Genomic DNA, 24,574 nt, shown 5'->3' on the forward strand with positions numbered 1-24,574 from the left:
CTGTTGGTAGAAGACTAATTTAGTAGAACTATCTGGAAAACTGACGTTATCTCCTGAAGTTAAACATGTTTACCCTATAACACAGCAATTCCATTCATAGTTATACATACAACAGGGATGAGTGCCTGCTGCATCAAGAAATACATAGAATTTTCACAGTAGTGCCATTTGTAACAGCAAAAAAACAGGAAACAAATGTCTACTAACAGTAGAATGGATATACAACGGAACACTATACAGCTGTGAAAATAAATGAATTCAAGCCACATACAACAAGATGGGTGACTATTACAAAAATAAAACTGAACAAAACAGGCCAGATAGAAATGAATACACATTGAATGAATTCCATTTATATGGCTTTTTTAAATGAGCAAAACAAAACTAAAGTATTTAAAGTCAGAGATGTGATTACGTTTGGTGGGGGGAAGGGAGAAGATAAATATTGGGAAGGGGCATAACAGGGGCTTCTGAGGTGTCACAGATTCTCACTTTGACCTGGGTGGTGGTTACATACGTACTCGCTTTGTAATAATTCATTGAGCTTGACATCTATGTTTTGTTGGCTTTTCTGAACTTGTGTTATGCTTCCATTTTTAAGAGTTTAAGAAAAAAGGAAAAGAAAGAAAAAAGGCCGTGAAGCACTGGGAACCCTCATAAATTATTGGTGTGAATGGAGCAACCCCTTCAGCAAACAAGCCACAATTTCCTAGAAAAGCTGAACTTGTGCAAACTCTATGGCACAAGCTTGTACCTGGTTTCTACACCTAGGTTTGTACCTACACTTAGGGACTCTTTTACATACACCCCTACGAGAAGTATTCAAGCAGCCATAGTAACTTTGTAATAGCAAAAACCTAGAAACAACCCCAGTGTCAACAGGAGAATGGATACATAAAATGTGACATGTTCATATGATAGAAAATTAATTACACAGAAGCAAAAATGAAGACCTATGGCTGTATGGATCAATGTGAAGAACCTCAAAAACATCATGTTGGTAGGGGGAAAGTGAGATACACAAATAGAGTGTGATTCCATTTGTATGAAAGTCAAAAGTAGGAAAAAACTAAGCATACGTTACTTGTTGATGTATGGAGTACATTTATAAAAGCAAAATAAGAGAATGAATAACCTAAAATTCAGAATAGCATAGAGAAGGGAGGGAGGTAGTCTGGAAGGGTCACGTTAGGAGACTTGAGATCATCTGGTGATGTTCTAATTCGTAAGCAGAGTTAGGGGGTCATGGGTGGTTTTTCAACCAATCTTTAAATGATACATATATTGAATATACTCTTTTATATATCATACATTTTCAATGATCAAAAGAGAAACAATTCCTGCCTTTTTAGTAAAAGAATTATTGGGTGAAGTATTATGCAATCTAAAAGCACCATTAAACTCAACAGACTAGTCAGGAATATAAGAGATACCCATGCAGAACAACCTTTTACCAAACTCTCCTGTTCTGAGCAATATATAACTGTTTATATTGTGAAGCAGTATATATATTTTTTTCACTTACTATTCATCAAGGAGGAATTCTTATGCTCATTTTACAGATGAGGATTTTGACACTCAAAGAGGAAAAGTAACTTGCTCAAGGTTACTCAAGTATTAGGTGGAGGAGTGAATGCAAACCCAAGGCAGCCTGATTCCAAAGGGCTTCTCGGGACCTGCGCTACCATCACGACCAACATGATATGGTCCAGGGCCATTTGCCTGCTCTCCTGGATGCCAGGCTGAGCATTTCCAAGTGACATGGTTTCTATTGGCTTTTCTAGAAAGCATTTTTCAAATTCTAAACATTTCATGTTATCGGTATTGAGGCACTCCATCCCAGACGACAGATATTTAGACCTGAATAGAGAGCAGTGATATCTTCTTTTAATCTAGGTCAGAGATCCCCAGACTAGAGTCTGCGGGCTAAATCCGGATCGCCACCTGGTTTTGTACAGCCCTGGAACTAGAAATGTTTTTTCCATTTTTAAATGGCTTGAAACAATCAAAGAATAATATTTCATGCCCTGTGAAAATTACCTGACATTCAAATATCAGTCTCCATAAATAAAGTTTTATTGGAACAAAGACACACCCATTTGTTTGGGTACCATCTGTGGACACTGTCATGCTACGATGGCAAAAATGAGAGGTTGTGACAGAGACCATATGTTGTGCAAAGCCTAAGATATTTACTAAATGGCCTAGGATAGGAAAAGTTTGCTGAACCCTGATTTAGGAACTGAACACAGGACTAGAAAACAACTGAAGCTGTGTCTGTTTGATTCCATACAATGGAGATTAAAAATAGTACCTATCTCCAAGATTTGGTGTAAAGAATAAGCAGTTAACAGATGTAAAGCCATTAGACTAGTGCCTGACAGAGAGCATGCTCTCTCCTCGCCCTCAGAATAGCATTTGTTCCCTTCCTAGCCCTGCACGTGACTGAAATCAGAAATATGACTTCGATTGGAAGTGTCAGGAAGCATGCCAAGATATTTACAGTAGAGCAAAGTCCTCTCTTCAAAATAAAAGTCCTCGAATTGGTATCATTTGCATTGGGTTTGACTCAGATCTCCAATGCCTAAGCATTTCAAAGACTTAATCTAAAAATTCATACACAGAGAAAAGCTACAAATGTTCAGAGAAGGAAAAGGGTTCAAAACCAATGGAGAAAAGGTAGAGACCCTGATAGCACTAAGATACTCCTGAGTCCCCCTGACTCACTGAGGAGGAAATCATTGAATAGTCAGGTTTTCAGGAAGACATTAAGATCAATTAAATAGAAATTTGTTTTCCTTTCAAATCTCCCACTGGACATTTGTTTCTGGCCAAAACTCTGTTTGGTAATGGAAAATAATGATTTTCTATCCTTTAAATCTGGAACCAGGAATTGTTCTGCTAAGATTAATAGTGTCTCTAATGAGTCATTTAGAGATAAAGACCAGTGTTTAGTTGAATTCTTTTTCAAGAACTAACAATTCTCTAAAGATATACTTTTCTAATAAACTAGGTGAGGTCAAGTAATTATGTACTTAACTATGTATCTCCCTTCTGCCTGTCTTGAAAACTTTTTTTGCCAAGAGAAACACTCTCTCTCTTATTGATCCTCCTTTAGCATACCATTACATAGAGTACAAAATCGTACAGCATCCCAAGGATGAATGCAAATTATTAGTGGACGTTAATTGTGGAGTGAGGTGTGGGTCTTGACGGCAATGACTTGGGCTGCTTGGAGCACAGGTGGACAGGGAAGGGGGTGGGTTTGGATCCACCTGAACCATTTGGGTCTGTGAGCTCCAGAATTAAACTCTTGGGTAAAAGACCAATAGAATGGTCTGCTGCCGCAAAGTAGAATTCTCAATTTGAGTTAGGTTAGATTTTGCTGCAACTTGGTTGCAACTTTAGAGTTTGTTTACCACTGGCTCCAAAGCTTGAAAGTGCGCTCAGAACTTGCCTTTCATCAGGGCTTGGGATCTTAGCATCCACGAGACTCTGGAGAGTTCTCCATGCTTTATGGCTTGGCTGCCAACTTTCTGAGCTGCAGGAAATCTCCTCTGCTCTCCAGTCCCACCCACGGCTCTCTGCACCTCAGATGACCATTTTCCTTCCTGTGGTCATGTCCTCCGCCCTTGGCAAGGGATGTCCCGCCCTGGCTGAAGGTCTGCAGTGCCTCCGAGGGGTTTCACTCAGCTCTCCTGCCCTGTCTGACATTGGCATACTGCCCCTCTTCACTCAGTGAAGGCCTGGGGTCCAATGGTGGTGGGAAAGTGCAACTCACTCTGTAGCTGGAGTCTTTGGGGTCCCAATCAGTCAGGTCAGCCCACTCGTAGTCACTAAATGCTTGTTAAAGGTTTGGCTCGTTCCCCTTGCCCCCCACCTCTGGCATATTCCTCCTCCTCCTACCACCAGAGGTAAAAGCAACAGCAGGTCTCTGCCATCCCAGGAAAGGCATTCTGGATTTCAGTACCTTTAGGTTTCTTTGTATCCTCAGCTCTCAGATGGGTTTAAAAAATATGACTTTGGGGCTTCCCTGGTGGCACAGTGGTTGGGGGTCCGCCTGCCGATGCAGGGGACACGGGTTCGTGCCCCGGTCCGGGAGGGTCCCACGTGTCGCGGAGCAGCTGGGCCCGTGAGCCGTGGCCGCTGGGCCTGCACGTCCGGAGCCTGTGCTCCGCAACGGGAGAGGCCACAACAGTGAGAGGCCTGCGTACCGCAAAAAAAAAAAAAAAAAAGACTTTGTAGTTTATCTAGCTTGCTGGTGGTGTCTTGGTGTTAGGGGGAGATCCCTCTCTCGTGCTTTCCACATCCTCACTGGAAGTGAGAGTCCCTAGTCTGTCACTTCTAATTCTTTACTTAGGGACATTATCTCTCCTAAGCTCCTTGGGGAACATTAGGGACTGCATCTGTGCAGAGCATTAGATAGAACACTACAAATTTGGGTGACTGCCATGATATGGGGGAGACATATGGTGATGCTCTGGGACAGCGGCAAGACACATAGAAGAACAGCCACTTAGAAAGACATCAGAGTGCTTTACAGGAACACTTAGGTTTCAGGTCAAGTTCTATTGCTTCACAACTGTGCAGCCTTGAATAAGTTAATTTCTCAGGCCTCCGTTTCCTTATTGGTAAAAGAAGGTGGTTTCAAACAATCCAATGGAGGACTGAGGTGAACTGACTGAGCAGGGATGGTGGCGACTCAGAGAACAAATGATTCTTTTAAAGAGTGCTGCTGCTGTCATGTAGGTGACAGGCATGTTACCAAATCCCCCAGTTGCAAGTAAGCTAGAACTTTATGGGAGCTGATTCCATTTTCCAAAACTATTATTTGGCCAAAGAACCTACATCTGGGTGAGAGTGTAGTCCAAGGACTGTTATTTTTTTTAATTAATTAATTAATTTTTATTTATTTATTTTTGGCAGCGTTGGGTCTTCACTGCTGCACGCAGGCTTTCTCTAGTTGCGGTGAGCAGGGGCTACTGTTTGTTGCGGTGCGCGGGCCTCTCATTGTGGTGGCTTCTCTTGTTGTGGAGCACAGGCTCTAGGTGTGCAGGCTTAGTAATTGTGGCTCGCGGGCTCAGTAGTTGTGGCTCGCGGGCTCTAGAGTGCAGGCTCAGTAGTTGTGGTACACGGGCTCAGTTGCTCTGCGGCACGTGGGATCTTCCGGACCAGGGTCGAACCTGTGTCCCCTGCACTGGCAGGCGGATTCTTAACCTCTGCACCACCAGGGAAGTCCTAGAAAGCTAGACATTTTTGAAACTATAAATCCTTGCCAGGAAGCCATGGCACATGATTTACAGAGATTGTGAGCTTTGAGAAATAAAAAGAGATGCTGACTCTTTAAAATACACTCAGTGTCATTATTACTTCCAGCACAAACCACACTGCATTAGATCATTATGGGGGTGGCTAATCCGATAAGTTTTCTGCTCTTTAAGGGCAAGGAATATACTTCATCAAACTGCTTCACCGCCAATTGAGTTTTCTGAATATTTAAAAGCTGATGACCTGTTACTGAAGCTAATCCAAAGGTCTTTGCTTCTAATGAGAAACCTGATGAACTAGCTGAGTAGAAACTCCAGGAAAACCTCCAGAGAAACCTATCATGGTTCCTGATAGTGAAATCAATCTTATTCTTGATCTTCAACCCCCTCTGAGGACCCCCCCAGGACTAATGGTATGGGTATTCCCTCTTAACCCAGATGGTCATGATTAAAGCTGTGGAAAACAGAAAGCAAAAGAGTCAAAAATAACAACTGTCACGTCCCCTGGGGGTTGTTGCAATGGCTTCCTCCAGCCACCAGAGGGCTCTAGAAGGAGGAATAACCTATTTCTAAGCAGTCCCATTGCTAGGATCTCATCTCTGCATACCAAACTCAAATAAAGTCTATAAATTATGAGATTATTTCTTATACATAGTTTTAAAAACAAAAATGGATCTTTTGTCTTAAAATTATCTGTGGAGTCAGGATAGTGAAGCAGAAATTGATTCTAGATCTGCTCTACTAGATGTTTAAAACAAAGGTCAGCAAACTAGAACCCATGAATCAAATCCAGTCCACCATCTGTTTTGTCAATAAAGTTTTAGTGAATCACAGCCCACTCATTTATGTATTGTCTATGTCACCCTACAAAAGCAGAGCTGAGTGGCTGCAATAGAGACCATACAGCCCAGAAAGCCAAACAAATTTATTAACTACACCTGATCTAGAAGAATTACTCAGCCTCAGTGAGTTTTAGCATAGACATGTATTCAAAACTGTGAATCATATAGATACATATCTACATTCTCCAGTTCACAGGTTGTTAAGAGGCCCAAAGATGCCTTTATAAAATCTTTCTAAATAAAATTCTATTAGCTATATACCTATTGGAATGGCCGGAATCCAGAACACTGAAAACACCACATGCTGGTAAAGATGTGGAGCAACAGGAACTCTCATCCATTGCTGGCGGGAATGCAAAATGGTACAGCCACTTTGGAAGACAGTTTGTCAGTTTCTTACACAATTGAATATACTCTTACCATACAATCCAGCAATGATGCTCCTTGATATTTACCCAAAGGAGATGAAAATTTACATCCACACAAAAGCCTGTCCATGGATGATTATACCAATTTTACTCATAACTGCCAAGACTTGAAAGCAACCATATGTCCTTCGGTAGGTGAATGGATAAATAAACTGTGGTACATACAACGGAATATATTATTCAGCAATAGGAAGAAATGAGCTATCAATAAAAGACGAGCAGGAATCTTAAATGCATATTGCTTAGTGAAAAAAGCTAATTTGAAAAGGCTACATACTGTATGGTCCCAACTGTATGACATTCTGGAAAAGGCAAAACTATGGAGACAGGTAACAGATCAGCAATTGCCAGAGGTTAGGGAGGAGGGAGGGATGAATAAGGCAGAGCACAGAAGGTGTTTAGGGCAGTGAAAGTATTCTGTATGATACTATAATGGTGGATATACATATCATTATACTATTGTCTAAACCCATAGAATATACAACATCAAGAGCGAACCCTAAGGTATCGATGTAGGTTCATCAATTACAATAAATGTTCCACTCTGGTGGGGGATGGATGATGATTTGGGGAAGGTTGTACATGTGTTGGGGCAGAGACTATAGGGGAAATCTGTATACCTTCCACTCAATTCTGGTGTGAACCTAAAACTCTTCTAAGAAATAAAGTCTATGAAAACAAAAACTCTATTAGTCAATGAGATTGTGAAGGCCATTAAGAGCTGTCTGCCAGCTGTTTCCAGTCTGCACCTTCTGGACACCCGATAGAACTGCACTTCCTTGCGGTTGGGTGGGACCATGTGGCTAGTTCTGGCCACAGTGGTAAAGCAGAAGCGATATGTATCACTTCCAAGCTGAAGCAGGACCTTTCACAGCTCTCTTTTTCCTGGCAAACTCGAGTCTGTGACTGACTCAAGTGACAATGACTAGCACAGCCCCCAGCTGACCTCTGGTGAGTATACAGCAGAGCAAGAAGTAAATAAATAAGTGAACAAACAAACAAACCTTTCTTGTGAGCTTTTGGAGTTGTTTCCTCAGGAAAATCTAGTTACCTTGACTGGTACAGAGATGATCAATAACTATATTATATTTGCAAAACTATGTCTTCTCCCCCACTGTCAGTCAATGACGTGGCACATCTGAAGAAGCAAAGCTGCCCTAGCCACGAACTTCAATCTTCACTCACAAATCTCTTCAACATCTAAAGGAGTCTAAGCACTTAGTCCATGCAAACTCTTACTAAAACCTTGGCCTTATATTTTCAAGCACCTCAAAATTCCAGAGTCTCTCTCTCTCTCTCCCCCCTAAAGAACTCCCTTATTAACGCCTGTCTATCAATCCATCTTGGGTCCACCTTCAAGCACTGTGTAGCCTCCTAAGGAGGGAAGTTCTTCCGCCCTGATTCATTTTCTCCCAAGAATCACAGCTTTAGTACCTTCCACAGAGAGCACAGGAGAAAAAGGATCCTAATCAAGTAAAAAGGCTGGAGAAGATTGTGAACCCACAGAGCTAATCCTGTTTATCAGGCAAATCATGGTCATGTCTGCTAATGTCTGAGTGTCTCTATTGGCATCTCTTTTGTTTTCTTCCTTGACTGGGTCAGAAACCGGGTAGGGAGCAAGAGGTTATTTGGGTGGGGGAGGGGGGAGCAGGCTCAAACCCCAACAAAGGCCAACTGGAAACCATTCAGGAAGTTTCCATAACACCAGATCACTGATCACGCATTGTCCCTTTGCTGTGTGGGAGGGTCATGAGTGCTGTGATAACCTTGGAGAGTAAGATGGTAACACCTTGGTGCAGCCTATATGGGTCTCTTCCACCTATGACTCCTTCCTGGAACTGTCAGGTTTGCAGAGCAATCCAACCAGAGGTCCAATTCCCACACAAGAAGATTGATACTTTCATGACCTGTGTGCAAAGGGCTCGCTGATCCCCCAGGGCAACCTCAGTCTCTGTAGCAGGTTTCCAACCGATTCTATTGATAGAAAGTCCCTTCTCTTCTGCACTGTCAGCTTGCCTGCTCTTCTTATCGTTCCATCCAAACCTGAACTCTCTCTCTGCTGCATTGATGCAGAAGGAAACACATGACTACTTAAGGAGAAAAAGGAGCAAAAACACATAGGAAAATACCCTCTGAATGTCTCTTTTCAATATCACAGGATATCTGGCTGTTTCATCCTCCAGACATACAACTTTGACTTCTTCACAAGGGCTTTCTGGGTGTTACAAATGTATTGGGCAACAGGAAAGCAGCTTTGGCCAAGCCATGGAGTTTACTTCCAAGGTCTACAAACCATAGCTGACTGTTGACCCTGTCTATTCTCTAGATGCATGAAGACTACTTTCAGGGTTGTCAACAGATTCAGATGCTGGCACAAGGTCCAATCTACAGCTTTCTTATTATAAAAAACAATCTGGAATCTTCTTGGCTCCACTCATTTGCTCATGAAATCCAGTGGGTCACCAAGTCTTCCTGCAACGTCTCTCAAAATCCTCTTCTTTCAGTTTTCTTGTTCAGGTCCCCAGCATGTCTTGCCTGGATGACAGCTCTAACTGATCCTCCTGCCACAGTCTCCACTCTCTGGGCCATCGCCATCATGATCACTGTGGAACATCAATGTGACTACCAGGTTGCCTTATGGCTGCTCAGCACAGGGGATAAGAGCATGGGTATGAGTGTCAGGTAAGAGCAAGGTTCAAGTCCTGACTCTGCTACTAACAGTGCAAGTCCTTCAGCCACTCCAGGCTGTGCTTTCTTCACCTCAGACAGGGAACAACAACAACAGCACAAACCTCGTAGAGTTTGGCAGGACTGAGTGGGGCGATGCATGTAAGGCTCTTAGCACAGTGCTTGGCATCCAGTAAGAGCTCAATAAACGTTTATTATCGGGCTTCTCTGGTGGCGCAGTGGTTAAGAATCCACCTGCCAATGCAGGGGACACGGGTTCAAGCCCTGGTCCGGGAAGATCCCACATGCCGCGGAGCAACTAAGCCTGTGAGCCACAACTACTGAGCCTGTGCTCTAGAGCCCATGAGCTGCAACTACTGAAGCCCGTGTGCCACAACTACTGAAGACTGTGCACCTAGAGCCTGTGCTCCGCAACAAGAGAAGTCACCGCAATGAGAAGCCCATGTACCGCAACAAAGAGTAGCCCCCGCTCGCCACAACTAGAGAAAGCCGGCGCACAGAAACAAAGACCCAATGCAGCCAAAAATTAAATAAATGAATAAATTTATATATATATATATATATATATATATATATATAATGTCTATTGTCATATGTTCTGAGCATTTGAGACCCTGCAAATTCTGGTCACAGCAGACCGTTCAATCCCCTTTCCCTACCAATCTGCACAGTGGATGTGACTGCTTCATCCAGAGGGTCTCACCCTGTGCTGCTCAGACACTGCTGGTCCACAAGCCCTCAACTGAAGCACTGAACTTTACTTTTACCTCTAGCATGTTTGTTCCCAAATTGTAAAAAAAGTAGGCAGACTATCATATTTTCAACAAAGCTTTCATTGGGAGACAATACCCTAAAATTACCCATAGAGATGGTATGTTGCTTTCTGAAATCCGTGCAATTTTTGATGTCTAATCATCTTTACCTCTTAAGGACAAGGGTCATCTTTTTTAATTTTTTGCGGTACGCAGGCCTCTCACTGTTGTGGCCTCTTCCGTTGCGGAGCACAGGCTCTGGACGTGCAGGCTCAGGGGCCATGGCTCACGGGCCTAGCCGCTCCGCGGCGTGTGGGATCTTCCCAGACCGGGGTACGAACCCGTGTCCCCTGCATCAGCAGGCGGACTCTCAGCCACTGCGCCACCAGGGAAGCCCCAAAGGTCATCTTTTTAAAGCTGAACTATGCTGCCACCTTTAATGCCCACGTGTACACTCTTCTCAGAATTACCAGCAGGGGGAGTGCCGGCATAAAGCAGGGATCTCAGCACTCCCTCTCAAGGGGACAGTCATTTGTTCCAGGATTCATAATCCAGTGACACTATGGGGGGTTTCTTGGTTTTTTTTTTATAATTACCAGAAGCGCAGAAGACGGAAGCATCTCAGCATGCACAGTTCTTCATCCATACTTGTCACAGCACAGCCCAGGCTTGCTATGATTATCAAAATGAATTTTCTGTGATTTGCAGGGATCTATATTCTAGTTACAGATTAGGATACCTGAGTTCCCTGGATTCCAAATTGGTGATGATTCCTGTTCATGCTTCATTTCCTTCCTGGTAGCCTATGCAGAACAGAAGCATCACAATGCTCCAGGGCATAGACTCTAGAGCCAGGCTGCCTAGATTCAAATCCAGCCTCTGCCACTTGCTAGCTGTGTGATCCTGGGTAAAATGCTTAATCACTCTGTGCCTCAGTTCCCTCATCTGTAAAATGGGAACAACCATGGCACCTATCTCCTAAGTTGTTGCGAAGATTAAATGAGTCAGTATGCACAAGTACCGAGAACAGTGTCTGGTCCACAGTGAATAAATACTGTATGTGATTTCGCTACTCGTACTCCTCTGTAGTTATCAATCGTCCTGGAGCATCACAGACAAGGAAAAGAGAAGCAGATGCTGAATCTGTCATCTTGAAAGCAGCTCAGCAAAGGAAACCTTGTCAATGGATTCTACTCTACTTGGAGTCAAAGCTTTCAACAATGGCCACAGGAAGGGAAGAGGCAATGCAAAATTCAAAATAGAAAGGATTACTTATTTATCCTAGATTTCATGTCCAGAAACCCAGGGTTGTTAAAACCCAGAAGAAAATATATGGCTCTAATAACTGCTGATGGTTCATAAACAGCCACACAGGGGACCCCACATTATTGAGATTGTCACTGATGGAGGACCTTGACAGTGCCCAGAAATACTGACCTGCCACCTGAAAGAGTCTACCCATACATTACAAATATTCTTCACAACATGATTTGCACATTCCCTGCAATAAGAACACTGTCTCACCTCTATCATTTCTACAAATGTCTACCCCTATTACCTGAGTTCATTTTTATGAATTTCCACTATTTTTCTTTCCAGCTTCTGTGACTGCTTGGGGAAAATCTCAAACTCACTGATGTAATTCTCAGGATGCTCGTCAGGATCATAGTCACCGAGCTCAGCTGTAACCAGAAAAAATAAAGAGAAAAAGCAAGGTTAAAAACAACAAGAGCAGTGTCCTTGTCCCCGCACTGAACCACAGCCCACCCCTGCCTCTTCCGGAGACCTTCCAACACTAGAAGCAATATGGCAACTTCTGTCAAGCCAGAAAGATAAACGTTTGGGTTGCTTTGGCTGTGTGGCTAACAGGGTCTCCGTGCTGTGGCTGGGTGTCAGTCCTGAGCCTCTGAGGTGGGAGAGCCGAGTTCAGGACATTGGTTCACCAGAGACCTCCCATCTACCCATAACATCAATCGGCAAGAACTCTCCTAGAGACCTCCATCTCAACACTAAGTCCCAGCTCCACTCACGAACAGCAAGCTCCAGTGCTGGACATGCCAGACAACTAGCAAGACGGGAACACAACCCCACCCATTAGCAGAGAGGCTGCCTAAAATCATACTAAGTTCACAGACACCCCAAAACACACCACCGGAAATGGTCCTGCCCACCAGAAAGACAAGATCCAGCCTCACCCACCAGAACACAGGCACTAGTCCCCTCCACCAGGAAGCCTACACAACCCACTGAACCAACCTTACCCACTGGGGGCACACACCAAAAACAACGGGAACTACGAACCTGCAGTCTGTGAAAAGGAGACCCCAAGCACAGTAAGTTAAGCAAGAGAACACAGAGAAATACACAGCAGATGAAGAAGCAAAGTAAAAACCCACCAGACCAAACAAATGAAGAGGTAATAGGTAGTCTACCTGAAAAAGAATTCAGAGTAACGATAGTAACGATGATCCAAAATCTTGGAAACAGAATAGAGAAAATACAAGAAATGTTTAACAAGGATCTAGAAGAACTAAAGAGCAAATAAACAATGACGAACAGCACAATAAATGAAATTAAAAATTGTCTAGAAGGAATCAATAGCAGAAAAACTGAGGCAGAAGAATGGATAAGTGATCTGGAAAATAAAATAGTGGAAATAACTACCGCAGAGCAGAATAAAGAATGAAAAGAATTGAGGACAGTCTCAGAGACCCCTGGGACAACATTAAATGCACAAAAATTCGAATTATAGGTGTCCCAGAAGAAGAAGAGAAAAAGAAAGGGACTGAGAAAGTATTTGAAGAGATTATAGTTGAAAACTTCCCTAATATGGGAAAGGAAATAGTCAATCAAGTCCAGGAAACACAGAGAGCTCCATACAGGATAAATCTAAGGAGAAACATGCCAAGACACATATTAATCAAACTATCAAAAATTGAATACAAAGAAAAAATACTAAAATCAGCTTTTATACTATTTATATTATAAAATTAAATATTATATAATTTATATAATATAAATTATATTATATTTTTAATATAAAAATATTAAAAGGGAAAAACAACAAATAACATACAAGGGAATCCCCATAAGGTTAACAGCTGATGTTTCAGCAGAAACTCTGCAAGCCAGAAGGGACTGGCAGGACATATTTAAAGTGATGAAGGAGAAAAACCTGCAACCAAGATTACTCTACCCAGCAAGGATCTCATTCAGATTTGATGGAGAAATTAAAACCTTTAAAGACAAGAAAAAGCTAAGAGAATTCAGCACCACCAAACCAGCTTTACAACAAATGCTAAAGGAACTTCTCTAGAAGAAGAGAAGGAAAGACCTACAAGAGAAGGAAAAGACCTACAATAACAAACCAAAAACAATTAAGAAAATGGTAATAGGAACATACATATTGATAATTACCTTAAATATAAATGGATTAAATGTTCCAACCAAAAGATCTATGTCTGTCTGAATGGATACAAAAACAAGACCCGTATATATGCTGTCTACAAGAGACCCACTTCAGACCTAGGGACACATAAAGACTGAAAGTGAGGGGATGGAAATAGATATTCAACGCAAACGGAAATCAAAAGAAAGCTGGAGTAGCAATTCTCATATTAGACAAAATAGACTTTAAAATAAAGACTATTACAAGAGACAAAGAAGGACACTACATAATGGTCAAGGGATCAATCCAAGAAGAAGATATAACAATCGTAAATATTTATGCACTCAACATAGGAGCACATCAATACATAAGGCAAATGCTAACAGCCATAAAAGGGGAAATAGACAATAACACAATCATAGTAGGGGACTTTAACACCCCACTTTCACCAATGAACAGATCATCCAAAATGAAAATAAATAAGGAAACACAGGCTTTAAATGATACATTAAACAAGATGGACTTACTTGATATTTATAGGACATTCCATCCAAAAACAACAGAATACACTTTCTTCTCAAGTGTTCATGGCATATTCTCCAGGATAGATCATATCTTGGGTCACAAATCAAGCCTTGGTAAATTTAAGAAAATTGAAACCGTATCAAGTATCTTTTCCAACCACAACACTATGAGACTAGATATCAATTACAGGGAAAAAAACTGTAAAAAATACAAACACATGGAGCGTAAGCACTAAATACTAAATAACCAAGAAATCACTGAAGAAGTCAAATAGGAAATGAAAAAATACCTAGAAACAAATGACAATGAAAACACGATGGCCCAAAACCTATGTGATGCAGCAAAAGCAGTTCTAAGAGGGAAGTTTATACCAATACAATCCTACCTCAAGAAACATCTCAAATAAACAACCTAGCCTTACACATAAAGCAATTACAGAAAGAAGAACAAAAAAAACCCCAAAGTGAGCAGAAGGAAAGAAATCATAAAGATCAGATCAGAAATAAATGAAAAAGAAATGAAGGAAACAATAGCAAAGATCAATAAAACTAAAAGCTGGTTCTTTGAGAAGATAAACAAAATTGATAAATCATCAGCCAGACTCATCAAGAAAAAAAGGGAGAAGACGCAAATCAACAGAATTAGAAATGAAAAAGGAGAAGTGACAACTGATACTGCAGAACTACAAAGGATCATGAGACATTACTACAAGCCAATAAAATGGACAACCTGTAAGAAATGGACAAATCCTTTGAAAAGCACAACCTTCTGAGACTGAACCAGGAAGAAATATAAAATATAAACAGACCAATCACAAGCACTGAAATTGAAACTGTGATTAAAAATCTTCCAACAGACAAAAGCCCAGGACCAGATATCTTCACAGGCGAATTCTATCAGATATTTAGAGAAGAGCTAACACCTATCCTTCTCTAACTCTTCCAAAATATAGCAGAGGGAGGAACACTCCCAAACTCATTCTATGAGGCCACCATCACCCTGATACCAAAACCAGACAAAGATGTCACAAAGAAAGAAAACTCCAGGCCAATATCACTGATGAACACAGATGCAAAAATCCTCAACAAAATACTAGCAAACAGAATCCAACAGCAAATTAAAAGGATCATACACCATGATCAAGTGGGGTTTATCCCATGAATGCAAGGATTCTTAAATATACACAAATCAATCAATGTGATACACCATATTAAGGAGTTGAAGGATAAAAACCATATGATAATCTCAATACATGCAGGAAAAGCTATCGACAGAATTCAACACCTATTTATGATAAAAACTCTCCAGAAAGTAGGCACAGAGGGAACTTACCTCAACATAATAAAGGCCATATGTGATAAACCCACAGCAAACATCATTCTCAATGGTGAAACTGAAACCATTTCCACTAAGATCAGGAACAAGACAAGGTTGCTCACTCTCACCACTATTATTCAACATTGTTTTGGAAGTTTTAGTCACAGCAATCAGAGAAGAAAACAAATAAAAGGAATCCAAATCAGAAAAGAAGACATAAAACCGTCACTGTTTGCAGATGACATGATACTATACATAGAGAATCCTAAAGATGCTACCAGAAAACTACTAGAGCTAATCAATGAATTTGGTAAAGTAGCAGGATACAAAATTAATGCACAGAAATCTCTTGCATTCCTATACATTAATGATGAAAAATATGAAAGAGAAATTAAGGAAACACTCCCATTTACCATTGCAACAAAAAGAATAAAATATCTAGGAATAAACCTACCTAAGGAGACAAAAGAGCTGTATGCAGAAAACTGTAAGACAGTGATGAAAGAAATTAAAGATGATACAAACAGATGGAGAGATAGACCATGTTCTTGGATTGGAAGAATCAACACTGTGAAAATGACTATACTACCCAAAGCAATCTGCAGATTCAGTGCAATCCCTATCAAACTACCAATGGCATTTTTCACAGAACTAGATAAAAATTTTTCACAATTTGTATGGAAACACAAAAGACCCCAAATAGCCAAAGCAATCTTGAGGGGAAAAATTGGAGCTGAGGAATCAGACTCCCTGAATACAGGCTATACTACAAAGTTACAGTAATCAAGAAAGTATGGTACTGGTACAAAAACAGAAATATAGATCAATGGAACAGGATAGAAAGCCCAGAGATAAACCCACGCACATATGGTCACCTTATCTCTGACAAAGGAGACAAGAATATACAATGGAGAACAAACAGCCTCTACAATAAGTGGTGCTGGGAAAACTGGACAGCTTCATGTAAAAGAATGAAATTAGAACACTTCCTAACAGCATACACAAAAATAAGCTCAAAATGAATTAAAGAGCTAAATGTAAGGCCAGACACTATAAAATCTTAGAGGTATACACTAATGTGTATAAAACTGATGACTAATAAGAACCTGCTGTATAAAAAAATAAATAAAATTAAATTAAAAAAAAAAACTCTTAGAGGAAAACATAGGCAGAAGACTCTTCGACATAAATCACAGCAAGATCCTTCTTGACCCACCTCCTACAGAAATGGAAATAAAAACAAAAATAAACAAATGGGACCTAATGAAACTTAAAAGTTTTTGCACAGCAAAGGAAACCATAAACAAGACAAAAAGACAACCCTCAGAATGGGAGAAAATATTTGCAAACAAAGCAACTGACAAAGGATTAATCTCCTAATATACAAGCAGCTCATGAAACTCAATATCAAAAAAGCAAACAAACCAATCCAAAAATGGGCAAAAGACTTAATTAGACATTTCTCCAAAGAAGATATACAGATTGCCAACAAACACACGAAAGGATGCTCAATATCACTAATCATTAGTGAAATGTAAATCAAAACTACAACGAGGTGTCACCTCACACTGGTCAGAATGGCGATCATCAAAAAATCTACAAACAGTAAATGCTGGAGAGGGTGTGGAGAAAGGGAACACTCCTGCACTGTTTTGGGAATGTAAATTGATACAGACACTATGGAGAACAGTATGGAGATTCCTTAAAAAACTAAAAATAGAACTACCGTACGACCCAGCAATCACACTACTGGGCATAAACCCTGAGAAAACCATAATTCAAAAAGAGTCATGTACCAAAATGTTCATTGAAGCTCTATTTACAATAGCCAGGAGATGGAAGCAACCTAAGTGTCCATCGACAGATGAATGGATAAAGAAGATGTGGCACATATATACAATGGAATATTACTGAGCTATAAAAAGAAACAAAATTGAGTTATTTTTAGTGAGGTGGATGGACCTTGAGTCTGTCATAGAGAATGTAAGTCAGAAGAAGAAAAACAAATACCGTATGCTAACACATATATATGGAAGTTAAAAAAAAAAAAGGGTTCTGAAGAGTCTAGAGACAGGACAAGAATAAAGATGCAGATGTAGGATGTAGAGAATGGACTTGAGGACACGGGGAGGGGGAAGGGTAAGCTGGGACGAAGTGAGAGAGTATCACTGACATATATACACTACCAAATGTAAAATAGATAGCTAGTGGGAAGCAGCTGCATAGCACAGCTCGGTGCTTTGTGACCACCTAGAGGGGTGGGATAGGGAGGGTGGGAGGGAGATGCAAGAGGGAGGGGATATGGGGATATATGTGTACGTATAGCTGATTCACTTTGTTATACAGCAGAAACTAACACAACATTGTAAAGCAATTATACTCCAATAAAGATGTTAAAAAAAAAAACAAAAAACAAGAGCAGGGTGTACACGGAATGGCTCCCACCACCCAAAAGAAGATCATGGAACAAGCTCACCCAACGAAATGTGTTTGTATCCATGGAAAGACCACAGCCTGAGTGTCTAGAAGGTCATATTCTAGTTCAGATTTAGCTGTGTGTGCTTGGGCACTTGCTGAACTCTCTGGGTCTCATTTTCTTCATCTACACAATAAAGGAGTTTAAATCATTGTTTCTCAAAGGGGCACTATTGGCATTTGGGCAAATAAACAATTCTTTATTGTTTCAGACCTTCCAAGGCATGGTAAGACATTTAGCACCCCTACCCTTCAGGTACTAAATGCTGGTGGCACATCCAGATATTATGACCACCAAAAATGCCTCCCAATGTTTCCAAATGCTCCCCACAATAGGAGGTGTTACCACCTCTAGCTGGAAACCACTGGGTGTTCCTCAAGTTTCCTTTCACAGTTAATTTTCTGAGTCGAGGAATTCCCTGGCTGGAGCTGCTAGCTCTGAGATTTGTGCAGGTGTGGCTCAGTCAATGAAATATCACAACATAAAGGTACCCAAGAGGATTGTACATTAAAATAAATGGACTGCTCTTCAAATTAAAGAGTGTGTATCAAAGTACGGTTGAGCATCCCAGATTAAAGTTGTTGCCAGGTTCTAATATAGGGTACGTCCAGAGGGTCTTTAAGGGTAAAAAGAAATGCCTGCACATCTCTGAGCACCCAGAGGGTCTATGAGAAGATGGACCTAGGATATGCATCGAGCAGAGCCTGAAGCAGCAAAGGTGATGCTCTTGCAGTGGGAATACTTTGTCCTGATTCCACAAGCTTGCTAAGGAAAATGAGCCAGAAGGGGCAAGTATTTCAGGCAGAAATGGCCCAGGAAAGTAGATTAAAGATGGTGGGAAAATGGTACTGAGAAACTTGATCACCAACATGACTTTGAAGTAGATAGAAATCAATATGCCTTAAAGCACATCTGCAAAATCACATCCAACTCAGTAATTTGTATCTACTGTCTCTTCGTTGTTGAATCTGTAATGACTGTAAAAGGATAAAACTGGGAGGAAAGCAAAGCTCTTTAAAGCTTCTTAATAGAGCTCAAATTACAGAGTTCTGAAAACAACTTAAAATATATACCACAGGAGGAAGACCCAAATAAGACCCAAAATGTCATCAGCCATAGAGGGGAAACTGATTAATTTGATCATATCAAAATAAAAATATTTCTGTTCATTAAAGGACATAGTCAAAATAATAGATAAGTTGAAATAACATATTTGCAAAATCTAAATCTGACAAAGGCTAATATCTAGAATAAAGAAAGAACCCCTGCTCTGAGGAAGGCGGAAGACGGCGGAAGAGTAAGACGCGGAGATCACCTTCCTCCCCACAGATACACCAGAAATACATCTACACGTGGAACAACTCCTACAGAACACCTACTGAAGGCTGGCAGAAGACCTCAGACCTCCCAAAAGGCTGAGGAGACGTTTTTCCATCAAGGCCTTCTGAGGCAGACCGCCACAAAGGCACAGGAAGTGCCCATCGCCCAGCACGTGCCGGACGCTTCTCCCAGCACCTGAAACAGCGCGTCTGCAGGCTGGGAATTCTGCTGAAACACCTTGTCTTCTTCATTAAAAACCAAAATAAATTACACACACACACACAAAAAAAAGAACCCCTACAAATCTATAAGTACATGGGCAGGAATTCCAATAGGAAAATGGTCAAGGAATATCAACAGCCAATTCACAGAAGGGGAAACCCAAAGGCCTCATGTATGGAGAGCTGCCCAAACTCATCAGTAATGAGAGCCGTGCAAACCCAAACTAGAAGATGTCACTTTACACCTATGAGATTAACAAAAAGTTTAGGAAGCCGGATGATTCTATGTGTTGGCAGGGACATGAAGAAATAGAAGTACTTGTACACGTCTGAAGATTCTTGGTGCACGTAGCTCTTCTAGAGCACAAGCTGGGAGTATTTAGCCTAATATTATTACCCAGCAATCCATTTCTGGGTGTATATTCTAAAAAACTCTAGGTGTGAAAAAAGATATGGGGCAACTCGGGTGTTCATTATTGCTGGGAGCAGTAACTAGCACATGGGCAATGCACCCGACTGGATACTCTGTAGCAATTAAAAGCAACAAAATAGATGTATACCCAGAAATGTGAATAGATTCCTCAGTGTTCTGAGCATATAAAGGAAGGATTAAATGTGTTCTATAGCCCCATTTAATTTATGAAACTTAAGAGTATATACACACAAGACAATACTAATCATTTTATAAGGATGTATTCCAAGTCAAAGATATACATGAACCCAGTTGCTGCCTTTAGGAACAGAAATGGAGAATAATGAAAAAAGGGAAATCAATCAATCAATAGATGGGACCAGTGATGAAAAGTGAGCCACGAACTGATGATTAACTCAATCTAAGTTTCAAAAGAAACACACATAACACACCTACACATACACGCAAACACACACACATACACATGCCCCTGTGAGCTGGCTATGGACCCCAAAATTTAGGGGACAGTATAACCCAGTGCCTGCTTTTCCGCAGGGCATGGACCACTGATATTAAACTAGGCCATGTCCAATGCAATGTCACCTTGCACAGTTGATGGGTGGTGTTGTTTGTGCTTGTCTCGTTTTGGGTGGGCATTTCTCTTTCCAGGAAAACCTGTGAACTACAATGGCCTTGGACTGCTAAACATAGCAAATAAGTAGCCTGGCAAATGCCAGCGAACTAGAGAAGAAATGCCATGGAAACTGCACAGGGTTGCTGACAAGGTAAATGTCGACGTTTCCCCCATCACACGCCCAGCTTTCTTGTTCCTTAAAGCTTGTCTTTAACTCTGACTTTACCTGAAGCAAAAGGCCGTTTATAAATGATTAAGGACTTCTAACTTCAAATTTTGTTTTCCATAGAGGAGTTGGGTAAGGAGCCTGTGGTTCTCTCTCCCACATGTGACGATGAGGGTAAAGTTACAACAAATAACATACAGTACATGGGATGGCTTGCGAGAATTTAAATTAAGATGACATTAAATTCAAATTAAAGAGAATTTAATTGTCAGCAAAATCCAAAGAGTTGAAGCAAAAGGATGCGTGTGATCAGGTGATGGTAAGTACAAAGGGCAAGCATGACAATGGCATTTCCCCTAGTTTGGAGAGGACTCACTCCAAAAGAACTTGAGATACAGGACGTGACAGCCCCAGGGTCTACTCCTTTGGAAACATTCCCTGACTACCCTTGCTGAGTGGGGGGCCCTCCTGGGGTCAGAGCAGGGACCCTGTGTGTCCCTCTGTTTAGACATTAACACATCATCACAGCTTCCTGTTTATTTGTCTGTCCCCTTCCCCCCACAGGGACTTCACATTGCAGTGGCCTGCCACCTAGGAGCTCTTCAGTAAATGTTGAGAGAACACATGACAAATCCATGGATGAGGTAGTGAAACAACCACTCTTTCCCAAGTATAGAAATAAAGCATACATTGGTGCGATTTAGGCAAGTGCCCTAGTTCACTTAACATATTTAGTGGAGAACTTACTGTGTGCCAGACATGGGGGTACTACAGTGAAAAAGGCCCCCAGAGTTCCACTTCCATGGAATTTAGATCCTACATAAGGGGCAATGCATAATAAGCCCCCAAACAACTCAACAAGATAATTTCAAATATAAGTGCTTAAAAGACAACAGAACAGGGCTTCCCTGGTGGCGCAGTGGTTGAGAGTCTGCCTGCCGATGCAGGGCACATGGGTTCGTGCCCTGGTCCGGGACGATCCCACATGCCGCGGAGCTGCTGGGCCCGTGAGCCATGGCCGCTGAGCCTGCGCGTCCGGAGCCTGTGCTCCGCAACGGGAGAGGCCACAACAGTGAGAGGCCCGTGTACCGCAAAAAAAAGGAAAAAAAAAAAAAAGACAAGGGAACAGGGGCATGAGAAAGAATGATGTGCAGAGAGAGGCTACTTTAGTAGTCCAGGAAGACTTCTCAGAGGAAGTGACATCTGAACGGAGTTCTGAATATCAAGACGGAGCCACAGACCCACAGGGATTGGACACACCAGGCAGAGGAGATAAGAACAGTAATCCTGCCACATTGCTGTTTTGTAGAAGGAACAGGAAAGATATTTGTATCAAGAAAGAACATAAATAGATTCCTAGGGCTTCGTGTGTTAGTTTTGCAATTGGTATTATGAAGACAATGCAAAGCGTGTATTGAATATGCTCATTGTATTCAGTGTGTACGGTGGCAAAACTCTGGATGGCTGCCTGTTTTATACACTCAGAATATTCTGAAGCTTAAAACATGCTCCTTCAAAGAGTGTTAGCAAACAAGAGGCCAGTAAAAAGTCACATGTCCTCCGCTTTCTAATCATTTACTTCACATTCCCTATCGCTCTCTGTAAGCATAAGCAGTTCTGACAAAGCAGATGTTTATCTGCATTTGTAATGATCTCTAGAGATGCTGTAATACCACCCCGAGCATCAGAGAACTTGAATCCAGCTTTTACTGGATTTGCTATAAATGGTCCATGGACACTGCTGCGTTTTAGAGCTGAAAGGTTTTCTTGAGGTCTGTCAGTTCACTTCCAACTCTACTCTCCCGACAGCATCTGTGAGTACGGTCAGTGATAATAGCAACGAGGGATAAAATAGGGCCCTGATCATCTGGATGGAGGCTTTGTGGCTTTATTTCAAACATAAAACAGGATGGAGAGTTTTCCCATTACAGATCCATATTGAGCTTGTCCTTGGACAACTGACCACGATTCACTAATGCCTAAATGCGTCCTGAAATCCTCATATGCCAGTCTGTTGCTTGGATTAGTATCGATTTGCTTTTCCCTCATGGAAGACAGTGCACCCTAACTAGGAACGTGCAGTCTTCACAGGGAAGAAGAACTTTGGGGTTTGAACATTCCTTAGCTCTATATAAGAGAGGCAGCTTTCAGAAGCACACACTCCACCTTGGGGCAGATGGAAGGACTATTTCCCATCAGGCTATCACTGTCATTCTAACTTTACACTTGAGTATCTCCAAGGGTTTTCAACACCAGTGCTAAAATCTGCTGAGTGGCACTAGGTCGCTCCCAGAGGACGGTGAAAAGCAACACAGATAGACTTCAGAATTCTCAGAGAGCACACACACCTGGAAACAGGGTCCTAGGAACGATTTCACAGCACACAGCATCCCATGGGGACAGTGGTGAGTGACAGTGAAACCCCCAGGAGAATGATGGGTGTCTCTCTTAAGCTGTGAACGAAGGTTGGAATTGTGATCAGACAGACGATTGTCATGATCCGCTTATGACCCCATCATAAGCTCCTTCATTATTTCAGATCCTTTATAAGGGTGACATGCTCACTTGGTAACCTCTCTCTCTCCCGTTGTCCTCACCTGCTTCCTTCCTTCTCCCCTCCATCCCTCCTCTCTTCTCCTAGTTCCCCTCTCCACCCTCCCCTTCTCTCATAAACATGTCATCAGCATCCATGCTACAAATGGCTGGAACACCTGAGTCCCTCCAAGCAGGCCCTGCTGCCAGCTGCCTCCCAGCTGACCCAGGGGAACAGAACTTCTGAGTCGTTCTTCACTTGGGTCCTGGGCCCGTCCCCATGACGATGCTCTGCCTTGGGCTCTGGAGAAGCCTTCTCTCAAACACTTTTTTCTTACAGGTCGAAACATCCAGAAGCTTACCCTGGGTCCTATATGCTTACTGCTTCCCAATGCCCCACCCTCTGGGGCTTGTTCAACCCTGAGAGTAAGTCTCATGAAATTGTCACACAAGTAGGACCACATCATTCAATATATAAAGACACCGAAGCTTAAAGAGTTTAAATCATTTATCTATGGTGAAATAACCAGGAAATGGGAATTCAGGTTCAAACTGTAGAATGACAGGCTGTGAGCCTGACGCTCTCCTCACCATACTGTGTGACGAGAAAAGCTGAAGCATTAGATACAGTGCACGTATATACACGTACTACTCATGTGAATACATATGTATAAATGCTTTGATATTTCACTCCAAAGGTTTGAAAGGACACCTCTTTGATACCTACCTTCCTGGACATAGATTCCCCGCTCAATATACCCATCATGCACCACACTTGGTGGTTGGAGCTCAGAGCACAGAACACCCCGTATCCCTTCAAAGCTTCTTACAAAGTCAAGCATTCCAGCCCCTTTGAAACAGAGAGTCTGAGCTCTACCTCGGGGCCTTGAGGACCTCAGTTCTTGCAGAGGCCCCTGTGACCACTGCAGCCCAGCCTTCCACCAGGACCCCAGAGGCTTGGGAGGGAAGGGGAGGCGGGGGTCCATTGTTAAGTACCCAGCCCTGCCTGGCCTCAAACCATGACACGGGCTGGATGGGCAGAGGCTGGGGAGGAGGGAGTCTCTGAACAGCCAAAGCTCTACTGTCCAGTACAATGGTGGGGATGGGCAGCCATGGCCACACTTACCTTGGACGATACAGGCACCCAGGTAGGCAGCATCTGAAAAGGAGCAGAGCAGTCGACCGTGGAAAATATCTCTTTTAACTTGCAGGTACAAAAGATACCTGCAATGCAAAAGGAGAAAGAGTTGCCCTAAGTTTTGGCTGAGGCCTGGAAGACGTGGAAGGATTGCTCATGCTTCATGCACCTGGGTCACCAGAGCCCTACCCAAGCCCCTCAGAGGGCAAGCAGGGGAAAACTGGGAGGAGCCCTCAGAGTTCAGAAAACCTGAAGTGTCTGTGGCAGCTTCCAGAGCTGTGTGGCTGGCCCTTTCCAAAGAGATACAGGAAGGATGGAGGAGAGCCACAGGGCCCAGCAGCCACCGTCCCTGGCAGAAAGTCCCACACAAGGACAACCACAGCCACTGTTACCACCACCAGCACCTCAGCTACAGGCTGCCCGAGCTCTCTGTGGAATGAGGACTCAGGAATCGGACTCAGTCTACAG

The 24,574-nt window shown here is 42.2% G+C and overlaps 1 protein-coding gene across 7 annotated transcripts in view; it reads right to left on the minus strand.

Moving 5' to 3' along the window:
- The window catches only part of FRMD3 (FERM domain containing 3), a 314,195-nt gene that overhangs the window by 83,357 nt on the left and 206,264 nt on the right, over window positions 1-24,574 (minus strand). For all 7 annotated transcript variants that reach the window (XM_060301068.2, XM_060301071.2, XM_030832772.3 and 4 more), the window contains 2 exons: window positions 24,095-24,192; window positions 11,536-11,659 (listed from right to left, as the gene is read on the minus strand). In XM_060301068.2, the coding sequence (XP_060157051.1) occupies window positions 11,536-11,659; window positions 24,095-24,192 (222 nt within the window). The remainder of the gene's footprint in view (window positions 1-11,535; window positions 11,660-24,094; window positions 24,193-24,574) is intronic.

This window comes from Globicephala melas, chromosome 6 (genome assembly GCF_963455315.2).
Source record: "Globicephala melas chromosome 6, mGloMel1.2, whole genome shotgun sequence".
Classification (NCBI taxonomy): Eukaryota; Metazoa; Chordata; class Mammalia; order Artiodactyla; family Delphinidae; genus Globicephala; species Globicephala melas.